The sequence below is a fragment of the Oryx dammah genome, unplaced genomic scaffold (genome assembly GCF_014754425.2).
Source record: "Oryx dammah isolate SB20612 unplaced genomic scaffold, SCBI_Odam_1.1 HiC_scaffold_1, whole genome shotgun sequence".
NCBI lineage: Eukaryota > Metazoa > Chordata > Mammalia > Artiodactyla > Bovidae > Oryx > Oryx dammah.
In genome coordinates, this window is record NW_024070185.1 from 10,398,787 (window position 1) to 10,417,382 (window position 18,596).

At 42.8% G+C, this 18,596-nt stretch overlaps 1 protein-coding gene across 2 annotated transcripts in view; it reads right to left on the reverse strand.

The window, feature by feature from the left end:
• Window positions 1-696: 696 nt before the first annotated feature.
• The window catches only part of ELP3 (elongator acetyltransferase complex subunit 3), a 127,347-nt gene continuing 109,447 nt past the window's right edge, over window positions 697-18,596 (reverse strand). For both annotated transcript variants that reach the window (XM_040237018.1, XM_040237027.1), the window contains exon 15: window positions 697-1,317. In XM_040237018.1, coding sequence (XP_040092952.1) covers window positions 1,241-1,317 — 77 coding nt within the window. In that variant the 3' untranslated portion in view covers window positions 697-1,240. The remainder of the gene's footprint in view (window positions 1,318-18,596) is intronic.

Below are 18,596 nucleotides of genomic sequence, written 5' to 3' on the forward strand. Positions count from 1 at the left end.
AAACTCATGGCAGATGTCAGTGTGTTTACAGGGAGAGGAGAGAAAAAGCCTTATATGATTCTTCCTTGTGTGTTGAAGATTTTGTTTTTCAAACCTTTAGAGGAATCAACTCCCTTTACTAAAACTTTTTGTAAAATGCCACCGAATCCCAGGGATGCAGGTTAAGCCATGCTCTTAAGAACAGACCCTCTCCAGGCTGAGTCTCCTTAATAATAGCTTACCTGGAAGTCACAGAGAGGCAGTCCCAGAAGACGATGCTTTGAAAAAGCCAATCTTTCTCCCATTTTTAGATTTGGGCCTGTTTCCAGTATTTTTTTTTAACTTTCATTTATGAGTTTAACTCTGACCTTTCTCCATTTAAAACTGGAAGAATTAAAATGCAGGGAACAATGGCTGTGTCTATGTGTCTTGACTTAGGGACACACAGGCTCAGACATGTGTGTGGCAGACTGCCTGCTCAGGACAGACCAATGAGGACGCCAAATGCTTCTCTGCGTGAAAGTGCCGCCCATGGTGTTTTGCAGTTAAGTGTGTGGGAAGTACAGGCAATAAAAATCCTGAAATAAATGGATGTCTGTAATGGCCCTTTGTCAATGGTAGCCTGTGAACTGAGAAAGGCTGGTTTCAAGCTGGAACCCTCACCTGTTCTCTCCCCATCACAGTTATTTCAAACAGCAGCGCAGGAACCACAATGACTGCCATTAAAATGAAAGCTCATTTTTTAAACTAGTGCTGGAATGAGTACGTATTATAGTAACAGAACAGAGATCAACGTCTGACAGTTTTCACATGATCCCAACACGACTCTTTGTCTATACTCTATATAAATAACCTACCCCTAAGTTTACTCCTTAAGTGACATAGCCAGTTTTAGTTCATGAATCGTGGTGTCCAAATGAGCTGATTAACTTGCTTTTTGTCTCTGCCTGAGTCACGGTTAGGTCACTTGCAAGTATCATGCAAAACCAAGAAACTAGATACAGGAGTTAAGCCTCGAAAACAGGTGATGTCTTGAGAACATGCAGGAGCGGGTGATGTGGGGGGGCTCTGAGTGTCCAGGTTCCATGGGCTTGGTCAGCAGAAGCCCGGCCCAGCCCTAAGCAAGGTTTTCAGGCTCCAGGGTGAGGGGGAGCCTCCCGCCAGGGGCTCAGGGAGGGCCATTTGCTTTGCTGAGTTTTCAAGACATCCTGGATCCATTTCCCGCCAGGGAGACGATGCCTCAAAGTGGACTGGTGTGGTGTTACTCTAGCGTCTTTACCATGTATGGACCTTGCAATCTGTAGCCAATCTTTCTGTAATAGTTCCTGGTGCCGACCCCTGTAAAGAAGCAGAAAAAACAGAAGTCAGAGTCTTTATTAAGCTTAACTGTGCGTGAGTGCTAAGTTGCTCAGTCATGTCTGACTCTCTGTGACCCCGTGGCCTGTAGCCCACCAGGCTCCTCTGTCCATGGGTTTCTCCAGGCAAGAATACTGGAGGGGGCTGCTATTTCCTCCTCCAGGGGATCTTCCTGACTTAGGGATCGAATCCGCTACTCTTATGTCTCCGGCACTGTTAGGCGGGTTCTTTACAAGTGCTGCCGCCTGGGAAGCCCAAGTGTAACCTTAGCAGCCCTCAACAGCCAGCACACGCGTCCCTCTGAGTTGTCCTCCTTCAGCCTCCCACTCACTCACAGACCGAAGTCCATTCCAGATTGAATCTCATTTTAGTAAGTCTGGAACTGTTATGAATTCTGAACTCAAGTTGCAACAGATGAAAGCTGTGGTACATATACACAATGGAGTATTACTCAGCCGTTAAAAAGAATACATTCGAATCAGTTCTGATGAGATGGATGAAACTGGAGCCGATTATACAGAGTGAAGTAAGCCAGAAAGAAAAACACCAATACAGCATACTAACACATATATATGGAATTTAGAAAGATGGCAATGATGACCCTGTATGCAGGACAGCAAAAAAAACACAGATGGGTATAGCGGACTTTTGGACTCAGTGGGAGAGTGAGAGGGTGAATTTGGGAGAATGACATTGAAACATGTATAATATCATGTAAGAATCGAATTGCCAGTCTATGTCCAATGCAGGATATGGCACGCTTAGGGCTGGTACACGGGGATGACCCAGAGAGATGATGTGGGGAGGGGGGTGGGAGGGGGGTTCATGTTTGGGAACGCATGTACACCCGTGGTGGATTCATGTCAATGTATGCCAAAACCAATACAGAACTGTAAAGTAAAAAAAATATATTAAAAAAAAAAAAAAGAACTCAAGTTGCATTAAAGCATAGAAACTGTGTTTCAGAGCGGATGGGTTTACAACCCTGTGGGCACCATGCAGCACGGCTTTAGATGTTATAGGTGAAGGGAGAGTGGTGGACCTAATGTGTGCGATGTCCACACTCCGAGTGAAGCCAGACAGCGTCATGGTTTCCTGGGAGGCTGAACAAGAGGACAAGTGTGGGACGTGGGGTTTCCGCAGCCTCGATGCCCTGACCCAGAGAAGTATCAATGCCACTCACTCCTCCAGAGAAACCATTTCCGCAAAACAATGTCAGTGACGTTAAATTAGTGGTACTTAATTTGCACCTTGTTTTATAGGTTTTGGGGGGTATTAATTTCGTGTATTTCTTTTGATATACAAGTAGTTTAAGCACCAGGAACTTACGCTGACTTTTTATTTGCCTACATTTTAAGGAACATTAGCTGATTTAAGTCAACTACTAAAGGTCTGTAAACTTTTTCTTCTTGAAAAGGAATCTACATATTACTTCCATTTGAGAAAATTATTGTAAATGGTGTCTCTCTAATAAAACATGAACACATATAAGAAGTTGAGCTCCCAGGAGGATAAAGCGTGGTTTATGTGGTATTATCTATATGCTGCTAAGTCGCTTCAGTCGTGTCCAACTCTGTGCGACCCCACAGACGGCAGCCCACCAGGCTCCTCTGTCCATGGGATTCTCTGGGCAAGAATACTGGTGTCGGTTGCCATTTCCTTCTCCAATTATCTACATGAGTGGTTGAGAGTATGGGCTTTTGATCAGTTAGACATGGGTTTAAGGCCTAGACCTGTCGTTTTAAGGGCTGTGGCTTTGGCCAATTATTTAATTTCCCTGAACCTACATTTTATCATCTGTAATAATGTACCTGTATCTTAAGGATGGTGAATAGTAAGTGAGATGGTCCTTGAGATGTGTTTAAGTCCAAGAAAAGGTCATTTCTTCTGAAACACTGGCTGCTGTTATTATTTTAAAACTTTGAATGATCTGATATCTGATGGTTTTTCTAGCTTCATCTCTTGCTACTATTTTCCCTGGAAACACTATGCTTCAGCCTTGGTGAAGTTTTAAGTTCCCTGTATGTCTGGCTCTTTACCTAGCTTCCAGGCTTGGCCCATGCTGTGCCCTCTAGCAAATGAATTAAACTCTGGGGAGGGGCGTGGGATCCTCTGATCTGGAACTGGTTGGTCAGAGGCACGCTGACAACCTAGACTTGCGATTCGCATCCAAAGTGGAGGTGGTCTTGGGGACTGAATTGTGGGGTCTGACGCCATCTCCAGGGAGCCAGTGTGAGAACTGAGTTAACTGTAGGCCACCCAGCTGGTGCCACAGAATCACACGATGTGTGGAAAACACTTCTTCTGGTGTCAGTAGCGTTGTAGTCTTACTCTGTGTGTAACGTAGAGGAAGACACTGGCATTTTTCTTTTCAGTGCTTTGCAGCTCTCACCATGGGGCACTGTGATGCTGGTTGACCTCCCCCTGTGGTGGAAGCTCTATGTATCTTGTTTGTCACTTTGTATTCCTGCTGCTGCTGCTAAGTCGTGGCAGTCGTGTCCATCTCTGTGAGACCCCATAGATGGCAGCCCAACAGCCTCCTCTGTTCCTGGAATTCTCCAGGCAAGAATACTGGAGTGGATTGCCATTTCCTTCTCCAATGCATGAAAATGAAAAGTGAAAGTGAAGTTGCTCAGTTGTGTCCAACTCTTAGTGACCCCATGGACTGCAGCCTACCAGGCTCCTCTGTCCATGGCATTTTCCAGGCAAGAGTACTGGAGTGGGGTGCCATTGCCTTCTCCATTGTATTCCTAGTGATCAATATTGTGTGTGAAATCAGGCCATTGCTAGCCCTCTCCAGTCTAATCTCATTCTTTAGCCCAAACATTTGCTATTTAGGAACAGCCTTCCCATCGTGTTTTGTTTCCCATCCCTTTTCAAGATCTTTCAAGTATTATGAAAACAGAACTGAAGTTGATGTGATGGAGGTTAACCACAGAATTGTCATGTAGTAAGAGGTCACTGGAGAATTTCCCAGGATTACTGATATTTTGTCTTGTACAATTTCACTTTGTCTTTGTGTTCTAATCATCATTTCTGTTCAACACTGTGGTTTGGGGTAGAGCTGGGGGAAGACAGAAGCATGAACAAATAATGGGTCAGGCTGCTCAGACCCACTGGATCCAGGAAGACATCTCACGCCTCTCAGAGGGTAGGTGCGTGTGTGCATGCATGCTGTCGCTTCAATTCGGTACAACTCTCTGCAATCCCATGGGCTGTGGCCCACCAGGCTCCCCTGTCCATGGGATTCCCCACTGGAGTGGGTTGCCATGCTCTCCTCCAGGGGATCTTCCTGACCCAGGGATCGAACTCAAGTCTCTTATGTCTCCTACATTGGCAGCAGGGTTCTGTACCACTGGCGCCACCTGGGAAGTCCCCCCTCACAGGGTACAACCACTTTGCTGCTAAGTCACTTCAGTCGTATCCAACTCTTAGCGACCCCACGGACTGTAGCCCCCCAGGCTCCATCCACTTTAGCGTTTGCATTATCTCCTAAAGTTCTGTATCTGTAAGCAGGTCCTATGTCCCAGCAATCACATTCCCACAGTGAAAAGAGAAACAAATACTTATAGCCAACAAAAGACAGGATACTCATAACATCCAAAACAGGAAATAATCCAAATATCAATCAATAGTAGAATGGATAAAGTACAGGATGTTCACACAATGGAATACTAATACGGCAACACGAAAGCAGGAACTAGAGCTACCTCCAACACCATGGATGAATCTCACAGATCTAATTTTGCACAAAAGAAACTAGATATATGAGTCCATCAATGAAAAGTTCAGAAACAGACAAAACTAATTTTATGGTGATAAAGGTCAGAATACTGGTTATATTTGGAAGACAATAAGGATTGACAGAGAGAACAGAGGAATGTTCTGGAATGCTGAAAATGGTGTATCTTGATCTGGGTTAGAAGTTATTTAATACGTGGGAACTTACACATACACACAAATTACATGGTACACTGAAAACACTGTACTTTATTCATGTACTTCATAGTTCGATTTAAAAAAATCCCATGAGGGTGTACATCCATTTAATAGATGTTCCATGGCTTTTGACAGCTCTATTTATATAAAGAATTCAACAGCATAAGGAAAAAGGATGAGAGGTAGGTGGCTAAGAAACCATTACCAGAGGGATCAGTGTATCACACTGATGTCTCTGAAGTCATTCAACACAGAGCTTTCTGTTTCTAGAATCCTAGAAACACACAAACATGCTAGAAATGACTTTTGTCATCCTTTCTTCCACTTTAAAGTTTGCATTCAAACTGAACTTTGCTCTGTGACATGACAGCATTTGGCAGAGGCACCCTAAGATTAAAACGAGCTTTTCTTCACTTCAGCTGCAATGCACAGACTGTAGCATAAATTAAGGATTCTGATCAGAAAAGTGACATGACTGACTTACCTTTGAAAGAGATGGCTCTGAATGCTATTTTGAGAACAGAAGGAAAGTTCCAGGAGGGCAGGGTTTTTACCTGCAGAATTGCTAGTACCCAGATCCATGCCTGCACGTACTAGTTCAGCAAGTAAGTAACCAAGGGCAGAGGGCAGCTTCCTTGGTGGCTCAGATAGTAAAAGAATCTCCTGCAATGCAGGAGACCAGGGTTCAATCCCTGGGTCAGAAAGATCCCCTGGAGGAGGAAATGGCAACCCACTCCAGTATTCTTCCCTGGGAAATCCCACGGACAGGGGAGCCTGGTGGGCTACAGCCCATGGGGTCGCAGAGAGTTGGACATGACTGGGCGACTGAACTGAGCAACTAAGCACGTATACACACAACCAAGGGCAGAAACAGGGAGACCAGTTAAGAAGCTATTGCAACAATCCAGGTAAGAGATGAAGGTGGCTCAAAGAAGAATCATAGTGGTGAAGAGCGGCTGGAATCTTGAAATACTTAAAAGGGAGAGTTAGAAGAATCTGCTGATGGATGTGAAGAGTGGGGCTTAAGATGACTCTAAGGTTTTTGGCTGAATAAGGATAGATCTGGAGAAAGAATGGATTGCCAGTTAGTGAGATTGGAAGATGCTGGGAGGAACGGTGGGGAGGACACCAGGAGCTTGGCTTTGGCTGTGCTGCAGGTGAAATGGCTGTTAAGACATTCAAGTGGGGATGCTGAGTGATATGTGATGGTTCTGGAAGCCTTTCTTGCTCTTAGATGGTCTCTTTTCATGTATGTTCTTTTGGAAAGAAATTCATTTTCCTTTTTTCTTAATTGAAGTATAGTTGATCCATAATACTAGTTGCACACGTACAACACAGTGACTCAAAATTCTTAAACCGTACTCCATTTAAAGTTATGATAAAATATTGGCTATACGCCCTGTGGTATACAATATATCCTTGTAGCTTATTTACTCCATACGTGGTACTTTGTGCCTCTTGGTTCCCTACCCCTACTTTGCCTCTCCCCAGTGGTGACCACCAATGTGTTCTCTGTATCTGTGAGTCTGTTAGAAAGAAATTTCTGGCTGGGGCAGGTAGCTTATGAGGGAGTTGGCTAAGGATGAAGCAGGTGGGTGGACGCTGGCAGAGTGGGCAGCTGAAGACAACCTGGGTCCTTTTTGATGCTGTTGAATCATGAAGTAGCCAATCTTAAAGCTGCTTACCTAGGAAGCTGTTGTGAAAAATGTTTTCTGTTTGGTGTAAGCCATTTTGTTTGGTACTTTGGGGCACTGTAATAATACATAAGACAAACTTATCATTTTAACCATTTTTAACTGTACAGTCTCCTGGCATTAAGGAGCTTCATACTGTTGTTCAACCCTCACCACCATCCAGTCTACAGCAGTAAAACTGAAAGTCTGTATCTATTAAACAGTAGCTCCCTGATTTATACAATTATTGCTAGCTAATAAAAACATCCCCTAAAATTTTCAGAAATATAACTGGATTTTTTAGGAAACTGAAGTACAGTTAATTTGTAGTATTGTGTTAGTCTCAAGTATCCAGTGAAGTGATTCAGTTATAAATACACACACACAAGATGTTGAGTACAGTTCCCTGCATGGTACAGTAGGTCCTTGTTGGATATCTCTTTTAAATATAGTAGTGTGTATCTGTTAATCCCATATTCCTACTTTATCCCTTCCCCCCTTAGTAACCACACATTTCTCTGTGAGTCTGTTTCTGTTTTGTAAATAAGTTCATTTGTATCATTTTTAAAAATTTCACATATAAGTGGCATCTGTCTTTCTGATTTCACTTAGTATGATCATCTATATAGGTCGCTCCATGTTGCTGCAAAAGGCAATATTTCATTCTTTTTTATGGCTAATATTCTATTGTATGTATGTGAGTGAATGTGTATTTGTATATATACACACACACTCCCCATACATTCATCTGTCAACAGACATTTAGGTTGCTTCTATGTCTTGGCTATTGTAAATAGTGTTACAGTGAATATCGGGCCTCATGTATCTTTTCAAATTAGTTTTCTCTAGACATACACCCAGGAGTGGGACTGAAGGATCATACGGTAACTCTATTTTTAGTTTTTTAAGGAACAGCCATACTCTTCTCCAGAGTGGCTGCACCAGCTTACATTCCCACCAGCAGGGTAGGAGGGTTCCCTTTTCTTCACATCCTCTCCAGCATTCAGTATCTGTAGACTTTTTAATGATAGCTGTTCTGACTGGTGTGAGGTGAGGTTGGCTTTTTATACTTCTAATTTTACAAAACAGATGTCATTTCCCATGGGCTTAAGACAATCTATTATGAAGAATTTCAAACAAAAGTAGAGGCGATAGTAGACTGAACCTCCAAATGCCCAGCACCCAGCTTCAACAATGATCAACTCATCCATCAGACTTCTGTGCTTCTAGCTTCCTACCTACGTGAAGTCACAAGCTAGGTTTAATGTTTCCTTTTGATTCTGCTCAGCTCAGTCACTGGAATCAAGTTTGTTTTTCTAATTTTACTTTATTTTGTTTTACAATACTGTATTGGTAACAAACACATGAAAAGATGCTCAACATCACTCCTTATCAGAGAAATGCAAATCAAAACCACAGTGAGGTACCATTTCACACCAGTCAGAATGGCTGCGATCCAAAAGTCTACAAGCAATAAATGCAAACTAGTACAGCCACTATGGAGAAGAGTATGGAGCTTCCTTAAAAAACTGGAAATAGAACTGCCAATACGACCTAGCAATCCCACTGCTGGGCATACACACCGAGGAAACCAGAACTGAAAGAGACACGTGTACCCCAACGTTCACTGCAGCACTGTTTATAATAGCCAGGACATGGAAGCAACCTAGATGTCCATCAGCAGATGGAATGAAGTTTAAATCTCCTCTTTCAAATACAGATGAGGGTAATCTTTACCATCTTCTTTACCAGTTATAACCAGATTGAGGGCTTCCCAGGTGGCACTAGTGGTAAAGAATGTGCCTGCCAATGCAGGAGACGTAAGAGGTGTAGGTTCGATCCCTGAGTCGGGAAGATCCCCTGGAGGAGGGCATGGCAATCCACTCCTGTATTCATGCCTGAAGAATCCCCTGGACAGAGGAGCCCGGCGGGCTACAGTCCAGGCTGAAGACGTGCAGCTTGTCAGAGAGCTTTACTTCCCCAGGCATGCCCCAGCCAACATCTGTCCACCATAAATAGCTACAGAGGTGAGAGAGAAGCTGCTCCTTACACGCAGCAAGGATTCAACAACCCCTGGACAACCACAAAGTTCCATGATCCGGCGCACTCCAAGTGTGCTGGTTAATGAACAGCTTTACTGGGGTACAACTCAGCACTCCTCAGTTAAGAGTCCCACTGAGGGACTCCCCTGGGGGCTAGTGGTTGAGAATCCATCTTCCAATGCAGGGGATGTGGGCTGGATCCCTGGTCAGGGAACTAAGATCCCACATGCCATGGTGCAAATAAGCATGCATGCCACCACTAGAGAGAAGCCCTTGCTGTAACTGAGACCCAGTGCAACAACAACAGAAAAAAGTCCCACTGAGCATACAGACTCCCCAGTTCCCAACTTCTGCCCTAATACAGAAGACGGGGCCTGGAAACTATTACCAACTTGAGGGAGGAGAGACCTTCAGGCTTTGCTTGCTATGTATCTTTTTGAAGGAAAGGCACATTTTCACAGAGGAGGCAGTGGCAACCCACTCCAGTGTTCTTGCCTGGAAAATCCCATGAATGGACGAGCCTGGTGGGCTGCTGTCTATAGAGTCGCACAGAGTCGGACACGACTGAAGCGACTTAGCAGCAGCAGCACATTTTCAAGCTCCGATCCTTCTTTTCAGTAACATCAGTAGCACTGAGATGGGAAGTCTACTTCCGGCCCACTAGGGAAGCTGTCAGTATTTTAGGGAGAGAAGTTTGACCTTTAGCCAGCCTGGACTCTCACTTCTTACTTAAACAAATATATTCCCCATTTGTATCTCTCTGTGCCTCCTGTTTCTTGAAAGAAAGATTTTCCTCTGTTTCTACCCTCTGCAGAACAGGCTGGCAAAAGTATTAGCATTCTCAGCCAGCTTAGAAGGGAAAAAGCACCATCACCGCGGTGGGTGGAGGCCACGCTCTGCCCCTTCTGCTTTCCTTGGTTAGCAAGGCTCCTCGTCACAGTAACTTTCCTCTTGCGAGACGGCCAAGAAAAAGCAATTACATCTCACAGCTGACGTCAGCCGAGCTCCTGGACTGACGTGAGCAGCTGTCTCACAGGCTTCTGCCCTTGAGGACAGACAGGCAACGGGCTGTCTCCAAAGTAAGCGAGTTCTCTACCCGGTGGCCTGCGTGCGGCTCTGCCAGTCCCTGGGCCAGGGGGTGAGCAGGGGTGACCTCTGTGCAGCTGTCCTCAGGGAGCCTGGTTGACAGAACCCACGGCTGGCAGCAGAGCCTCCACGACAGGGAGGAGGGGGCAGTCCACGAACTGGAGGTATCTCCCCCAGGTTTACTGGGAGCTGGGTGCTCTTGGCAGTCAGTCTTGGAGCAATAAGCCAAGAGGCCACAATGCAGAAACAGCTTCCCCACCAAGTACTGACCTGACCGCCCTCTGCTCCTCTCATCCCACCCGGAGCCAGCAGTGTCCTTTGCTTTGATTAAACCCTCAGCCTGGGGCTGCATGGGCTTCCCAGGTGGTGCAGTGGTAAGTAATCCACTTGCCGATGCAGGAGACATGGCTTGATCCCTGAGTTGGGAGGATCCCCTGGAGAAGGAAATGACACCAGATGCCTTCGAGTCTCCAGTCCCTCAAGGTGGACAAAAACGCCTCTGCTTCCACATCACCTCTCCCTTTGAAACATGTGTACCATTTTAGCTTAACACAGTTTCAGCTACTCTAAGTGTTGATGAAAGAAAGGAAATTACCCCAAATGTACAGGCCAACTGCCTCAGCCACTGACCACAGAGCAGCTTAACTGTGAGCTGATCAGTGCTGTTTAATAAAGGGGGAGGGAGGGAGTCACACAACCTTAAAAAGGTGAAATCAAAGATGAAAATGGAACAAACCTCACTGTTTACTCAAATTCTGTGCTTTGTGCTTAGTCATGTCTGACTCTCTACGACCCCAGAGACTATAGCCCGCCAGGCTTCTCGGGCCTCGGTCCAGGCAAGAATACTGGAGTAGGTTGCCGTTCCCTTCTTCAGGGGATCTTCCCGACCCAGGGACTGAACCCGAGTTTCCTGCATTGGCAGGCAAATTCTTTATCACTAGCACCACCAGGTAAGCCCTTAAATTCTACTGATAGGTATTAGAAAAAAAATGCATTCTATTTTTACATAAATAGAGGAAGCAGGCAAAAGAAGTCAACTAGTCAAGGTGATACCTGATTAGGCTTCAACACTCTGCTTCTTCATGTTCCTACAGCCCTTTCTCTCTAAGGGGTAAATCCAATACCAGAGTGAAGCATAGAAGATGAGAATAAACACATTTTTCCTTTAAAAGAGAAAATAAGTCAAAAGCAGGAAATGAGCCTCAACCCCGCTTGTCAGAATCACAATCAGTTACACAATCACAATTCTGACTAACTCCATCGCAAAATAAAAGCAGCAGCAACTATAGAGCTGAGTGACTGTAGAGGATAAAGCTAGAGGAGGCCACTCTGGAGCCTTTACATCTAAGCCAGGCACGTACGCTAGATGCTCGGCACACACAAACGAGACTGGGATTACTATCCCGGGAGGCACGAGAGGTGCAGAAAGCGCCCTAACTCCAGGTCACACAACTGCCAAGTACAGCAACCATAACTCAGAGCCAGCCTGGCTCCAGGGCGGCGTGTTCCCAAGGAGCCCCGGCGCCTGTGTTGTGGGTGATGCCGAGCCCGCCTCCCTTGCTCTCGGCTGTGAATATTTCGTCAGCCCTGATAACAACGGCACATCCATTTTTATTCCAGCAGAGAAAGAACAGCTGACTTGTCGAAATCACCTTACCTTCTCTGTGTCCAGTTTCTTGCTGTCCTCTGTTTGATAAGGTCACCATGTTTGTTTTATATAGTGGTTTATTTCCATTTCACTAACAAGGGCTCAGTGAAAACCAGAATAATTACATACACGGTTCTGGTAACATGGTTTTGTATGGCCTGCCTGTGTTAACAGATGTGGCTCTTACATGCGTGAGAGCTACTGGGAAGGGTGTACCGTTTAAATAATTTTGATAAATGTCCTCGCCCTTTTTAAAATGAAGAGACATATGAGATAATAGAGATTTGAGGGAAAAAAGCAACAAAGATGGAACACTGATGGAAACTAGAAGCTACAGCATGAGGAGACCAGGCAGGAGTGTGTGCTGAGTCGCTTCAGTCGTGTCCAACTCTTTGAGACCCCCACGGACTGTAGCCCGCCAGGCTCCTCTGTCCACAGGATTCTCCAGGCAAGAATACTGGAGTGGGTTGCCATTCCCTTCTCCAGGGAATCTTCCCGACCTAGGGAATGAACCTACATCTCTAACATTTTCTTGCACTGGTAGGTGGGTTTTTTTACCATTAACACCACCTGGGAAGCCCCAGGAGTATTTAAGCTTATAGAAAAGGTGACTTCAGGCTTGTGGCAGACTAAATGGCTAGGACCAACTTTTTAACTGCAGACAATTAAAAAATGTCCACAAAACTAAAAATGCTTCCACTAGAAAAATACCCAACAGCTACTGATGATCAGGCAGGAAATAGGGAGAATATGTGAGCTCTGAGAAGGGAGTAGAGCCTTTTCTGCCTCAGTGGTGATGCCAACCCAGAAAGGGCAGCTGGATCCACAAAGGCCGGCTGGGGGCAAGAAGAAAGGGATGAGGCACGTGGCTACCAGAGACATCAGCTGCAACACCCTGTATCTCTCTTCCCTCTACGAAGAGCTGTCTCTATGGTATGAGGAAGGTGAGGAGCACCCATCATCGAGGTCTTGAAGTATTCCTGAAAGCAAATTCTCTCATAAAATGCTCAGCAAATAATAAACAGTGAGGTAGGTACACATCAAGACAAGACAACAGAAGAAAAGAGACTGCAGAGACTCTGTATTTGAAATTATCTGACACAGATTGTAGAAAAGTTCTGCTTACTACATACATGGAGATAGATGCTGGAGTTAAGCATGTTTAAAAAATACAAGAAACTATAAAACACGATGTAACAGAGTTGAAAAAGATACCAGAAATCAGAGAATTAAGAACTAAGGCATCAATGGACGAGTTTAATGGTAGGTTAGACTTAATCAGTAAAGTGGAAGATACCCTGGAGAATGAAATGGCAACCCACTCCAGTATTCTTGCCTAGAACATCCCATGGACAGAGGAGCCTGGTGGGCTACAGTCCACGAGGCTGCAAGAGTCTGCCAAGACTTAACTTTGTACTGTTGTTGCGTAGTCACTAAGTCAGAAGAAACTTCAACAACAAAGCATGGAGAAACAGAGAAATGGGGCGGGGGCACAGGACGTGAGACACAGTGGGTACAATGCGTAGGTCTAACGTATTCAGCTGGAGTCCCAGGATGTGGGGGCGGGGGGGACAATGGGATAGAATCAGAGAATGAAAAGTACTTGGAACTTAAAAAGTCAACCACCAATTAAGGAAACTCAATGAAACCTGAGCCATCCCAAGAAGATGAAATGCACATCTAGAATCATAGTAAAACTAGAGAAAATAAAGACAATCTAAAAATAAAGAAATACTTAAAAAAAAAAAATCACAAAAGCAGCCAGAGAAGATCCTCAAAGACGGACATCTGACTGCAGAAAATAGTGGAAATACAGCTTCAAGGAACTGAAAGAAAATGCAAGCCCAATGCTATACTCACTGAAACTTACTTCCAGAATACAATATTTCATACAACTAAAATTAGGATAATTTGCTACCAACAGAATTTTACTAGAATAAATTCTCCAGGTACAAAGAAAACAATATTGGCAAATTACCCAAATAAATACTCATCAGTAGTAAAACAAGTAAATTGTGATATATCTACATCATATATCAATGAAGGTGAATAAACTACCCTTAGATAGATGCAGCAAGGACTAAAGAGCAAAGAAAGTGGTAAATACACTAGTAAATCTAAATGAATATTGACTGTACCTAACAGTAATTATAACAGTAGTAATAACAACATCTTGTAGATTTTAAAAAATATATATCTCATACACAGACACTTAAGAAAAAAGAACACCTGAATAGCCAATAAGCTTACGAAAAGGTAGTCAACTTCATTAGTCATCAGGGAATGTAAATTAAAACTATGAAGAAACATCACTATAAACACATCATATTGAACAACTGACATTCTAATACGAATGAAAAATGTTAGCACTTTGGAAAACTACTTTGCAGACTCTTACAGTTGAACATATATATTCCCTGAAATCCAACAGTGCCATTCCTGGGTATATATTCCAAACAGATGTGTGTTTATGGGCCACCCCAACTGGAAACTAACCACATATCCAGCAAGAGTAAGACAGGTAAATTGTGAGATAGTTGTGTAATGGAATCCTGCCTATCAGTGAAAATGAATGAACATTGCCACATACCATGGGACCCAATCTCACAATGTTACACCAAAATAACCAGAACAAAAATGTACCAAAATGATCTCACTTATCTAAAATTAAACACAAAACTATATATATAAATGATTCATAATTAGGGAGTAGAATATAAAGAAACATCCAAGAAAACAGGAAAAAGGATGCTCCTGAGGGAAGGAGGAAAGCAAGGGGAGAGAGGGGGATTAAGACTGGGTGGGGTTAACAAGGGTATTGGATGTTGGTTCTGTTCTTGACCTAAATGAGGATTGGTGAAACAATTCATTTTTTTTTAGCACTTAATGAACTTTGCTGTCTACTTATTACAGCTTACTGTCAACTTTTAAAAATGAAAAAGAGAGGTAAGATTAAGTTATTTGACCTACATGAATGCTTATTTAAATGGGGAAATAAGTCAATCTTTCATGCATATGGAAATGGGGAAACTTGGGTTAGAGATTCCAACTGGACATAGAAAGAACATGAGATTTGTAATGTGACTTAATAAATTTCTGATCAATTAAACAATTTCTTCCTCTTTTGAGTATATACTGGGTTTTATCTCCTGGACTTCTTCAAGGCAAGAAAAACTCTGGCCTAATAATAATGGTAGGTGCCCAATATGCTACTGAAGAACAGTGGAAAAATAACTCCAGAAAGAATAAAGAGATGGAGCCAAAGCAAAAATAACACCCAGTTGTGGATGTACTGGTGATGGAAGGACAGTCTAATGCCATAAAGGAAATACTGAATAGGAACCTGGAACGTTAGGTCCATGAATCAAGGTAAATTGGAAGTGGTCAAACAGGAGATACCAAGAGTGAACATCGACATTTTTGGAATCAGTGAACTAAAATGGACTGGAATGGGTGAATTTAACTCAGATGACCATTATATCTACTACTGTGGGCAAGAATCCCTTAGAAGAAATGGAGGAGACTTTATAGCAAAAGGAGTCTGAAATGCAGTACTTGGGTACAATCTCAAAAATGACAGAATGACCTGTTTCCAAGGCAAACCATTCAATACCACAGTAATCCAAGCCTATGCCCCAACCAGTAATGCTGAAGAAGCTGAAGTTGAACAGCTTATGAAGACCTACAAAACCTTCTAGAACTAACACCCAAAAAGATGTCCTTTTCATTATAGGGGACTGGAATGCAAAAGTAGGAAGTCAAGAGATACCTGCAGTAATAGGCAAATTAGGCCTTGGAGTACAAAATGAAGTATGACAAAGGCTAACAGAGTTTTGCCAAGAGAATACACTGGTCATATCAAACACCTTCTTCCAATAACACAAGAGAAGACTCTACACATGGACATCACCAGATCGTCAATACTGAAATCAGACTGATTATATTCTTTGCAGCCAAAGATGGAGAAGCTCTATACAGTCAGCAAAAACAAGACTGGGAGCTGACTGTGGCTCAGATCATGAACTCCTTAGTGCCAAATTCAGACTTAAATTGAAGAAAGTAAGGAAAACCACTAGACCATTCAAGTATGACCTAAATCAAATCCCTTATGATACAGTGGAAGTGACAAGTAGATTCAAAGAATTAGCTCTAGTAGACAGAGTGCCTGAAGAACTATGGACAGAGGTTCATGACAAGACCATCCCCAAGAAAAATAAATGCAGAAAGGCAAAATGGTCATCTGAAGAGGCCTTACAAATGGCTGAGAAAAGAAGAGAAGCGAATGGCAAAGGAAAAAAGGAAAGATATACCCATTTGAATGCAGAGTTCTAAAGAATAACAAGGAGAGATAAGAAAGCCTTTCTCAGTGATCAGTGCAAAGAAATAGAGGAAAACAACAGAATGGGAAAGACTAGAGGGCTCTTCAAGAAAATTAGAAATACCAAGGGAACATTTCATACAAAGATGGGCTCAATAAAGGACAGAAATGGTATGGACCTAACAGAAGTGGAAGATATTAAGAAGAGGTGGCAAGAATACACAGAAGAACTATACAAAAAAGATCTTCATGACCCAGATAAGCACAATGGTGTGATCACTCACCTAGAGCCAGACATCCTAGAATGTGAAGTCAAGTGGGCCTTAGGAAGCATCACTATGAACAAAGCTAGTGGAGGTGATGGAATTCCAGCTGAGCTATTCCAAATCCTAAAGATGCTGCTGTGAAAATGCTGCACTCAACATGCCAGCAACTTTGGAAAACTCAGCAATAGCCACAGTTTTCATTCTAATCCCAAAGAAAGGCAATATCAAAGAATGCTCAAACTACTGCACAATTGCACTCATCTCACATGCTAGTAAAGTAATGCTCAAAATTCTCCAAGCCAGGCTTCAGCAATACATGAACCGTGAACTTCCTGATGTTCAAGCTGGATTTAGACAAGGCAGAGGAACCAGAGATCAAATTGCCAACATCCGCTGGATCATCAAAAAAGCAAGAGAGCTCCAGAAAAAACATCTGCTTTATTGACTATGCCAAAGCCTTTGCCTGTGTAGATCACAACAAACTGTGAAAAATTCTTAAAGCAATGGTAGTACCAGACCACCTGAGAAATCTGTATGCAGGTCAACAAGCAACAGTTATAAGCTGCACATGGAACAACAGACTGGTTCCAAATCAGGAAAGGAGTACATACAGGCTATATACTGTCACCCTGCTTATTTAACTTATATGCAGAGTACATCATGTGAAATGCTGGGCTGGATGAATCTCAAGCTGGAATCAAGACTGCCAGGAGAAATATCAGTAACTTCAGATATGCAGATGATACCACCCTTATGGCAGAAAGCTAAGAAGGACTAAAGAGCCTCTTGATGAAAGTGAAAGAGAAGAGTGAAAAAGTTGGGTTAAAGCTCAACATTCAGAAAACTAAGATCATGGCATCTGGTTCCATCACTTCATGGCAAATAGATGGGGAAACAATGGAAACAGTGACAGACTTTATTTTTTGGGCCTCCAAAATCACTGCAGATGGTGACTGCAGCAATGAAATTAAAAGATGCTTGCTCCTTGGAAGAAAGGCTATGACCAACCTAGATAGCATATTAAAAAGCAGAGACATTACTTGGCCAACAAATATCTGTCTAGTCAAAGCTATGGTTTTTCCATGTCAGGTATGGATGTGAGAGTTGGACCATAAAGAAAGCTGAGCACCGAAGAATTGATGCTTTTGAACTGTGGTGTTGGAGAAGACTCTTGAGAGTCCCTTGGATTGCAAGGAGATCAAAGCAGTCAATTCCAAAGGAAATCAGCCCTTAATATTCATCGGAAGGACTGATACTGAAGCCGAAACTCCAATATTTTGGCTACCTGATGTGAAGAACTGACTCATTGGAAAAGACCCTGATGCTGGGAAAGACTGAAGGCAGGAGAAGGGAACAACAGAGAATGAGATGGTTGGATGACATCACCGAGTTGATGGACATGAGTTTGAGTAAGCTCTGGGAGTTGGTGATGGACAGGAAAGCCTGGTGTGCTGCAGTCCATGGGGTCACAAAGAGCTGGAAATGACTGAGTGACTGATCTGAATAATGTAGATATTTTCATGCTTGAGTAAGAAAATTAATTAGAAACCTGGTAGTTCTTTCCTGCTCTTTGACACTACTTTTGTTTTTTTACTACCTTGTCTTTTTACTACATGGGGCTGTGTTTCACAGCTAGTTTTGTGTTTTACTGAATTAAAATTGAGCCCACATCATATTCCTAGAGCCAAAGTTGAAAAAAGTGAGAAAATATGCTAAATCTATCCTTTGATACTCAAATTTCTGATTTTCCTGATTATATACAAAAGATTGAGATAATGATCCATGATCACTTAATTTGGAAAAAAAAAATCAGTGAAATAAAAACAAACTCAAAAAACTTTTAATTGCTTTTGGGTTCAATTAATCAACTAGTTACCAAGTGCTTGATATATGACTAGCACCATTAATGCAAGGAAAATGCATTCATTAGTTTCATTTATTTGCTACTGAAATGAGATTTTATTACATTTCATTGATCTCTTAGCAGGATGGTGATATTTCGCTCTTCAACAATACACACTGATATCATAGTTGGGGAAAGGTTTTTCTTTTGAACCTTTTCTTTTTTGCTTGAAAACGTTTTTCTTTTGGCTGAAAAGGAGCCAATTAACTCAATGACCCTGCATCTTTCAAAGATAATTTTTTTTTTCTGTTCTGTTAAAAAGAAACTCTTAGTAGGTTACCCATATATAATCTTAGCTCTTCAAAGTAGTTGGTTATCACAAGTCATTAACACAGCACATTTATTCTCCATCAGAGAATTCTCCTAGGAGAGGAGATTCAATCGGT